Below are 10,644 nucleotides of genomic sequence, written 5' to 3' on the forward strand. Positions count from 1 at the left end.
TGCATGAAAATAATGGATTTCTTTTTATTACACCTAATAGAGAAGAGCGACATCGCGATTTCTGATTGATATTACTCCCCACCTAATTAAAGCAGCCATATTGTGCCCGCAGTGGAGAGCATATGTTTCCTTTCTACAGCTGAACTGGTACATACACATATCTAAAATAGAGAATAAATATATAATATTTAGTATTTGACAAAAATGAGGAAAAAAATTTTAGAACAGTCCAGTAAGAAGCCTATATTTCAATCGAAATATTAATATAAAGAATAAGAAGATATATTTCAGTATTTATTTCACACTTAGCTTAAGTTATAATACTATTAGCTTAAGTTATAATATTATAATTATTGTTATAAATAAACATATAATTTGATTTATATTATTTTATTAATCGCTTCGTAGAACACATCTCATTCTTCATTTGTTCAATATCAGAAAGCATCACATTTAATTTATTTAAGTTTGCATCGTTTTATTCGTGTTTTAGACAGATAATTGTTTGTGAAGTTTTATCAATTTGGATTCTCAATTGATCGATGATTTATTTGCAGTATTATAAAGAATTTTTGGATTGCATTGATCTCTCGAATTTTTTAAAGGTTGATCCATTTTGTACTAAGAAAAATAGCTATGTCAGAAAAACTTAGTAGAAAATATAATATTTCATAACAAAAATACATATATGTATATTTACAAATGAAATATGAAATAATTAATGATAATTAAACTAATCTGATCTATATTATCTTCTTTATACATGTCATTTTTGTATTTGCGAAATACTTTCTGGCAAAATAGAAATATCAATTACAATAGTAATCATGTTATAAAAATACATAATGTTATTGCAATAATGCATTCAATAAAATTATAAAATTAATTGTATACAATATGCTGTTTACCTTTTTGTGTAACACATTTAATCGCTATATTATTCAACAAGAAAACACAAAAACATTAATACTTACTTAATCTCATCCTGAGATCATGGTTCATGGTTTTTATAATAGAGTAAATAGTTTCATGGGAACTGGTCAGCTGGTCAATTGGAACAGGCCAAATATGACGGTGCTGAACATGTGTTAAAAGTAGTAGTGAGAGATGAATGTCACTTCTCTCATATATAGGACTCTAGTCATACATTAAAGCGTTACTACGTCTACATCTTGAGCATTACTTACATCTACAATTTAAGTCTCTAAGTAAGTGTTACGACAATTCTTGTGCTCAGACCCTGACTCTATGACTGATATTCATAGTCAGATACTCATATTTAAGATCGTCTTAAGTACAATCTTAAGAAGTCACGAACCAATTAGAAGACTGCATTAGCAGTCTAAGACATTATTTAAGACGGTCTTGAAATAAGACTATGAATATTGGCCTACGTGCTACATGCATCAATTCAGAACGCACCCAAAATAAAATCACGATATATGTTAAAATATCTAGCGTATTCAATGAGGCTAACAAGGCCTAAATACAGTATAATAAATACATATAATTTTTTTCTATTGAAAATAAAATTGAAACTTAAAAACCTGAAATGTGACTTGAACTTTTTATCACTACCCTAATTCTTTGCGAAGCACAATATTGCTCATAATCATTTTATTCTTATTTAACAAAGATAAAATGATATATCATTCACAATAAAATAATATATCATTTTATGGGATGCAGCTATATTGTAACATGATACAATACATTACTACTAATTTTTTCATATAATTTTCCAAACAAAGTATCCTTTTTTTTTACTTACAATTAGGTGTTTATATAAGAACCAATTTCAATTTCAATTATTTTTACTCTAAGGATCACAATTCTCTTCATTATTAATTACAAAATACTTGACAAAATACTTATGCAAATAAAATTAATCTTTTTCATTCACCATATTGCCACAGTAGCGCAATTCTGCTGATTTTATGTTGGCCAAAATGGAGTACGCATGCGTGAAGTATTATAAGTAAGTTGCCCCGTCTCATTTCCTCTTTTTTTATTTGCTCTCTCTCTCTCTCTCTCTCTCTCTCTCTTTCTCTCTCTCTCTCTCTATCTATTTAAATGAGCATTTCAATGTTTCACTTAAATATTTGTCTTTCAAGCATACATGGTTCAGAGTAGAAATTTAGAGAGAAGTATTACGTGTATTGTCCATTTGATGAAATGTTGTGTGAGAAACTTCGAGAGATTAATCTAATTTTTGTGAAAAATAAAGTGAAAAAGTGAACAAAAGAAATTAACAGAAAACCGAGAAAAATATTTCTTTTTATTTATTATATTTTCTTTTTTAGACATATATATAAATTTCTTTTATATCAGCTTTCTCATAATATTTTCATAGATATATAATTACATAATATTTCTTTATACAAATATATATTTTTAAGTTATTGTAATTTAATATTTTTTCTAATTTTTCTATATTTTTTCTTTATTTTTCTATATTTACAATTTATTTTTATTTATTTTCATAAAGTTTAAATTATTTCATAGTAGTTTATTCACGTCGTATGCTCTAATATGCTCCAATATGTTCCTACAATAGCACCTACTTCACTTCAAATTCGTTGGAATGCGATGCGAAAGAATCTAGTGAGTTTTTACGAGAAATTTTAACAGAGTGAAAAAAGGATGAAAAGAGAAAGAAGTTTAGGTGGTAACCATAACTAGGTAACTTACTTTCGTATGTATACACTCCATTTTGGACAACACTAACATCAAAAGTGTCGACAGAGAGTTGCACTACTGTATACACTGTGATATTGTACTTATAAATTGATCATCCAAGCAGAATTATTAAGTCATTATGATAAATAATATGTCAAAATAATATGTCAAAATGACCCCAAAATGATTATTAAATGAATTCATTTCTATTTTAACGTATATCGTGATTTTAAAGTTATTTTTCAATCATTTCCGATTTTAATGTCAATTTGACATTGGCTGCGGTCGATTTGGACACTCACGCGCTTTAAGCGCTTATAATCATCATTTGTTTATCATTCTTTAGATGTAAAGTAAGAATAGAAGTACTGAAAAGCGCTGAAAATGTTGAAATCGATCGCAGCTTTGATCTGCCTGGATACAAAGTCAAAAATGAATAACTTGCTTGATGTCATGAGAGCGTTTACAACGCTGGGAAACCAAAACAAACCGTTAAAAATAGCGCTTATTATAAGTGTAAGTACGTGAAAAGCGAACGCATCTAAAATGTACATAATCCATTAATATAATTTAGTATAAATGTATAGTATAAATTTAGTATAAATGAGAGATTACACTGTAAAAAAAAGAAATTTTTTTACATTTGTATTAATTGTAAGAGATTTGTGATTAATCACTTAATTATGTAAACTGGAATGTCCATATGTGTAAAATTATAAGCAAATGAAAGAGAAAGTGTACTACTAGTAGAATCATTAGTAAGATTATCTTTTCTGGAAAAGTAATAATAACTATTTTAAGTTGATTGATTTTTGTGCAATATATATGTATCTATTGAATTATTACGGTTTCAAATCGAAATAGAAGTTGACAAAGATGTTCAGTTCATTAAGACTGGTTACGATGCGCTCGCACAAGAATCGTGCTAGGCCAGGAAGTGTTGCTACATCTGCAAGTTCCGATTCAAGAACAGAAGAGACATTAACACAGATACAATATCATCCTCATAATTTTCTATTACTGGATGATCAAGAAGTGAATATTTTTGGCGCGTTGTCGTCGCTTTCTAGCGTCTCATCAAAAGTCGCGCAAGTGAAAGTGGAGCGCGAAGACGGTAGTCTCGGTGTAACTCTTCGTGGAGGAATGTCAAGAGCATTGGTAGTGACGGGGATAAAAGCGGACGGTCCAGCCGCCAAAGAGGGTAGAGTCAGGCCCGGTGATCGATTGTTGGCGGTAGATGATACTGACTTGAGGGGACTCACTTTAACGGAGGCACAACACGCACTTAAAAGGAACTCGGACACACCGATCGCATCTCTCACAATCGAATATGACGTCGCAAATATGGAGGAGACACGGATAGTCACTTCGGGTCCATTGCTTGTTCAATTGGAACGTGATCTCTCAGGTATACTGCTTTTCTTTCAGATATAAACACTCTTTTTCTATTTATAAAAAATAAAAAAAACAATTCTCGAAAATGTTAAAATGTTAAATACAAGAGAATAAATAAGGACTAATGAAAGTGTGTATTTTTGTGTGTAATCAATATGAAAATTCCAAATTTAATAAATAGTAAACGTAATTACAGACGTTTCGGCTTTTCTTCAAGCTCCATGAATTATAGTAGAAGTATATTGGAGCATACTAGAAGGTTTACAGATTATCGCCGTTTTTATCCATTGCTAATGCCAATGTTTTGTTGTTCACTTTACTCACTCAGTGCGAGAAGCATATTCATATGATACGTATCAGTATGCTCCTCTTCCTGATAAGTAAATAGCAAGATTTTTGAAACGTTGCTCTTAGCAATGGATAAAAACATGGCAATAACTTGCAAATCTTCTGGTATCTTTGAAGAAAATACCCGTGAAAGCCTCAAAATCATGTTGGAGCTTATTGAAACATGTGATACGAACAAATCTCTAATTTCTGTGGAATGTCAATCAATCAATGCTGTGTTCAGCAGAGTGGGTGCATCGGGTCGTTGCGCAATCGGATCTGTGTGTAATCGGGTCGGTGCGCAATCGGATCAATGGGCAATCGGGTCTGTGTCCTAATGCTATGTATCCAATTGGGTCCGTGTCCAATCAAATCTGTGTCCGATCGGGTCCGTATCCAGTCGGATCCGTGTTCAATCAATAATGTGCGCAATCGAGCCTCACTCTTTTCAAAAGCTGACTTTTTCTGATTCAAAATGGCGTATTCAAGATGACGGCTGATTTCAGTAGTCTTAGCAAAAGTCAATTAATTTGCTAATCACCTATTCAGCAATGAAAAGGAAGTCAAAATCGAATCTACGTTTACTTGGTTACTCTACCAAAAGTGATAACTTCAGATCGAGTTATTTTTCACCGTAATGCATTGCTAAGTAGGTTAGCAAAGTAGTTGAATTTTGCTAAGACTACTGTGAAATCGGCCACCATCTTGGATACGCCATTTTGAATTTAAAAAAGCCGGCTTTTGAAAGTAGGTGTCACAAGCTTTAATTTGAGCCGTCACAGACTTCATTTTTTTCAAAACTGTTCTGGGGGGATCCGCTTCATGGAGAATGCCTCTATAGTATTTCCCTAGTTTGCATATATGCATATATACTTTTCAAGAATAAGAACCCAAGACTAAATTTTTAAATCCTTTACAACTAATATTAAAATCAACTTTTTTCACCATCGATGGCAAGATTTACAGACAGAAATTCGGAACTCCCATGGAATCTCCCATCATTGCTTGATTTAGGGTATATCCACACAAACTTGTAAAGCTGCATAAACATATGCATAAAAAAATTATTCAATCACATTTTATGTGCATCTTTATAAGAGAAATGCGATTGAATAAATTTCTTTATGCATACGTTTCTGCGGCAAGTTTATGTGGATATACTCTTCATGCAGTATCTTGAGAAAAATGCCTTGAAAAGATTTGGAATTGAGGTATTCTTCTTTTCCATTTTTCCATTCCATTCTTTATCAGATATGTTGGAGATATAGAATTTAACACACTCCATAAACCAATTTATCATAACCAATTTTTTCTGTAAGGTACTTCAGTTTCTTGTCCCTCCATCTTCTCTCAGAGAGCTGTTTTGATGAACATGATAGAATGTTTTTATTGTCACACCCCAAATGTCATGAGGAGAATCTTATATTTATTATTAACATTTTTTTCAGAAAATGATTATTCCATCAAATTTATTTTTGACATGATGAACTCTTGTCTTAGATCTTTATTCAAACGTAAGACGCTCAATTAAAAATATAAATGTTAAATATTAATCTCCCGAAATTAAAAAATATAATAAAATATAATAGGCAATAAGAGCATTAACACAGCGCGGAAATTGATGCGCAAATTTCAATATAATTAACCAATCATGTTTACATAAAATATAAATGTACAATAATTATCTCTACCATCTTATTTGAACGTTTCGGTTTTCTTGAAATCATCATCAGCAAATCCATAAATATTTATCGTAGATGACAAAAATCTTGTGACAATGTTGAAATTCAAAATCTATGTAAAACTGAGAATGAGCATTTCCCTATACTTTTTGATTGGGAATAGCCATAATTTGTCTCTTCGTTTAAAAGCCAACTGATTTCATTCTCCATAGATCACAATTCGTTATTCCAAATGTCAGAAGTCAAGTTATATAAAGGATAACAAGAATATAAGACTTAATTTTACTATATTATTTTATTATACGATATAAAATTATAACATATGTTATCCCACGGGAGTCAGTCACTTGGCTTTTTAACGAAGAGACAAATTACAGCTATTCCCAATCAGAAAGTAGGGAAATGCTCATCCTCAGTCTTACATAGATTTCGAATTTCAACATTACAAGATTTTTCAAGCATCTACGTATTTATGATAAATATTTATGATTTGCTGATGATGGTTTAAAGAAAACCAAAACGTTCAAATAAGATGGTATAGATTATTGTACATTTATATTTTATGTAGACATTATTGATTAATTATATTGAAATTTGCGCACCAATTTTTGTGCTAAGTTACTGCTCTTATTGCTCATATATTTTATTATACAATATTTTATAAGACGCTCAAATTAACAGATTCCGTTAAACCGAAGAAAGAATGAAAAGAATAAGAAATCACGGTTTACATTAGTATTGTTAGACGGGCCGAATTTCAGACGCATGTGCATCCAACGTATGTAGCTTCAGTAACGTACCGGTTACTAGTAAACAGAAGATCATTAATCCCCTATGTAAAATTTTTTCAAAAATATTGAAAATTTTAATATATTTTACATATTTTATGTATACATATAGAAATATATTATATATATTTATATATATGTATACCTATGTAAAATATATAAAATATATTAAAATTTTAAGCGACTAATAATCTATTTACTAGCGACCGGTACGTTATTGAAGCTACATTGGACGCGCATGCGTCTGAAATCCGACCCGTTTAACAACACTATTTATAATTCCTTTTTTACCTTTATAGAAAATTCAAGAACATTACATAAAATCTGAATGTCAAATTATTCTGATTCAGTATGAATAAGCTTGATGGGATTATCAAATCTCAGAAGGATGTTCTTTCGCATGGTTGTAAGAAAAATGTTGTATACAAAATTTGCTGCAAAAGTTGCAATGCATCATATGTTGAACAGAAGGAAAGAAAACTAAAAGCGAGAATTGCTCAGCATCGAAACAAGATTAATAGTAAATTTGGAAATCCGTCTGTCATCACGGAACACAGAAGAAAATTTGGACGTGACTTCGATTGGGAGAGCACAAAAATCTTGGATAACGAAAGATATTTGAGAAGAAAGAAAGAAAAGGTGATAAAGAGAAGAAGTAAGATGGAATATCAGTGCCTTAATTGGTTATATTCTTCAAACGAGCATGCGCGTTTATTTTTATCCATGCTGACATCAAAGGTGCCAATAAAGAGTTGCGTTACTGTATATACTATGACAGAATGATGTCAGAGGCAAAATATCGGGGCAACTTAGGGTCTGAGCACAAGAATTGTAACATTTACTTAGACTTAAATTGTAAACATAAATAACGCACAAGCTTTCACGTATTGTGTCTCTAAGAGACGGCAATAAATCGTATGTCATATGTCAAAGCTTGTACATTACTTTTACATCTACAACTTAAGTCTCTAAGTAAGTGTACGACAATTCTTGTGCTCAGACCTTCCCAGCAAACAAGAATGGATTAAAATGGATTAAAATTTTTTTAATGCGTACTTTAAATTAAACATGAAAATGGATTGAATGGATTGAAATGGATTGGATCTCAGCTGACACTAGTTTAATATTTAAAAAAATATTTATATTTAAGGGTTACAAATTTTATTCTTAAAACATTTGTAATAATTATACTTGACTCAAATTGGTTATATAAAAAACGCACCTTAGTGGGATTCGAACCTGCAATGGGACCTCTGGATTATGAATCTTCTACGTTACCTGCTACATCATTTCTTCAATTGGTAAATGTGTTATTCATTCTCTACTTCAATTACAATCAACTAAACTAGTAACGAAATTATATAAATATATTATAAATATATAAATATATAATAAAAATATTATTATTTATAACAGATATAATAAAGTATAAACAATTTACATTACTATGAGACAACATAGGTAAGTATCGGATAATCTAATCTCGTTTGGCCGATGCCATACGCCGTGATTAGCCTAATATTCGGGCTGTGTTCGACTTGGTTTGCGAGTGTTCACATCGATCATTTATTTTATTTCTAATCAAAGAGAAACAAAAAAATATAATTTAATTATTTTTACGTTACAACTTTTTTGAACTTAGTTGGATTAAAACGAAAAATTTTCTACTTATAATTTGGAATAATTTAAGTAGCATTTATGGTCTATTTTTAAATAAAAATTTGTTTATTCAATTAGATTGAAAAATTACATTTCATATTCAGAATATTGAATTGAATATTCACGTTGCACAGAAATTGCTGATATTATTTTTGAATTTAATTGAATTAAAAAATCTGTACTTCCTATTCACAATTCTAAATTGAGTAGTATTCTCGATGTGCTAGAAAATGCTAATATTATTTTTAGCCATAGAGATGTTCTGTGCAATTTCTATAAATGAATAAAAATGCATTCAAGAATGAAAAGGATTCATTTTAACATTCATGAATCCGTATTTCTAAAAATCTGAATCCATTTTAAATCCATTTCAATTCATTCTCGTTTGCTGGGCTTACAATAACTCTGGCAAATACGCCGCGCTAGGATTTACCTACAGAAATCAGAAAAAATAGAAGGAATGGGGATAATTTTCCTGCAACTATTCTATTACATGCCTTTATATTATATTAATATTGAGTTATGATTTCAGCTTTTTACTGTTAATATTAATGAAATTATTATGAATTGAATCGATTTATCTGTAATAAGTAGCACCATTATAAATTATAATCTATATAAAATTATTACTGTAGGGAGTGATTTAGTAGTATTTTATGATATACGTGTACAGGAATAATAAAGCATGTTGTATAACAATCCAGCAAACGAGAATGAATTGAAATGAATTGGAATGGATTCAGATTTTCAGAAATAGTTTTTCAATCCAATTGCATCCAATTGAATCTAATTGAATCCAATTAAATCTAATTAAATCCAAAAAAAGTATTCGCTATTTAAAATACGCATTCAGATAGAAAAAAATTTCAATCCATTTTAATCCATTCTCGTTTGCTGGGAAAATACAAATGCTTTGCTTTCGTATTCTTTGTTTAATTTGTTGTCTTGTATATCATACCTGTTTGGGATATACATTTTTAATGGACGGGATTTATGCCCAAAATATAAAGTGTGCAGATTGAATTCATTGCACTAAATTCAATGAACACATTACATGAAACATGTATCTCATGTCATAACACTTGTAATATATGTAGGAAGATTGTAATTATTATTTATTACATCATATACATATTTATCATGCTTAATAAAACTTTATAAATGCATTTTAGAAGTTACTGTGTCATTTTATGTCTTATTTATGCACATTATTTGTAAATTTTTATGAGCCGTACATACTTTCCCCTCCCTCTATAAGTAGCCATATATCCCACTTCTACAGGATATACGGCAAAAGTGCAAGGGTTTCAAAAAGTTCATTTTTTAATACGAAAAATAAATATTTTGGATTTCTAATATTTTTTTCATAGTAATAAACAATACAAAGTTTTTACTGATATAATTCGTTTACTTTAAACATAGTAAATAATACTTAATAAATTAAATTTTTGATAGATGCGGCATATATATCGCATCTTGACATTTTTATTACTGAAGAAAATAAAATAAGGTAAAGGTAATACTCAAGAATCTTCCTCACTGATTTTGATGAAATTAAAACAAAAAATATTTTTTCCAGCCTCTCATTTACATGTTCTCATATCTCTATACCATTAATGTGATAGATTTTCTAACTTTAATAGTTGTTAACTATAACGATTAATATCTTTATCTGGGATAGAGCATCACTTTTTTCTGCCACATTCGTTCATTTCATGCAAAAACGCATCGAATGAATCTAATTTCATTAAAATCGATGAGGAAAGTAGAAATTTTTAGTACCACGAAGTACGAGATAAGGGACATTCAATTCCGTGAAAAAAAGTGGAATCATTTCGTGGAATTGGGAGGGAATCCGCTACTGGAATATCCTAATTTGGATGTCATTTGCAATATCAACCTTACCTCATTTAGGTCTATTTTTTGTGGTTAAACTAGTGTACTTTTGGAACTTAAAGTGGGATATATATATATATATATATATATATATATATATATATATATATATATAGTATACAAGTAAGTAAGTAAGTAAGTTAAAGTAAGTTTAAGTTAATTTATTACTTATTAGTATATAGTTATATATATATTAGTTTATTATATAGTATATATAT

General features: G+C 29.8%; 1 protein-coding gene across 1 annotated transcript in view; it reads left to right on the plus strand.

Annotated features, from left to right (window-relative positions):
* Positions 1 to 10,644, plus strand: part of LOC105624776 (glutamate receptor-interacting protein 2) — a 39,488-nt gene that overhangs the window by 17,299 nt on the left and 11,545 nt on the right. Inside the window, 1 exon segment of the mRNA XM_012206127.1 lies at positions 3,544 to 4,087. Within this exon segment, the coding sequence (XP_012061517.1) occupies positions 3,544 to 4,087 (544 nt within the window).

This window comes from Atta cephalotes (assembly GCF_000143395.1).
Source record: "Atta cephalotes unplaced genomic scaffold scaffold00088, whole genome shotgun sequence".
NCBI classification, from domain to species: domain Eukaryota; kingdom Metazoa; phylum Arthropoda; class Insecta; order Hymenoptera; family Formicidae; genus Atta; species Atta cephalotes.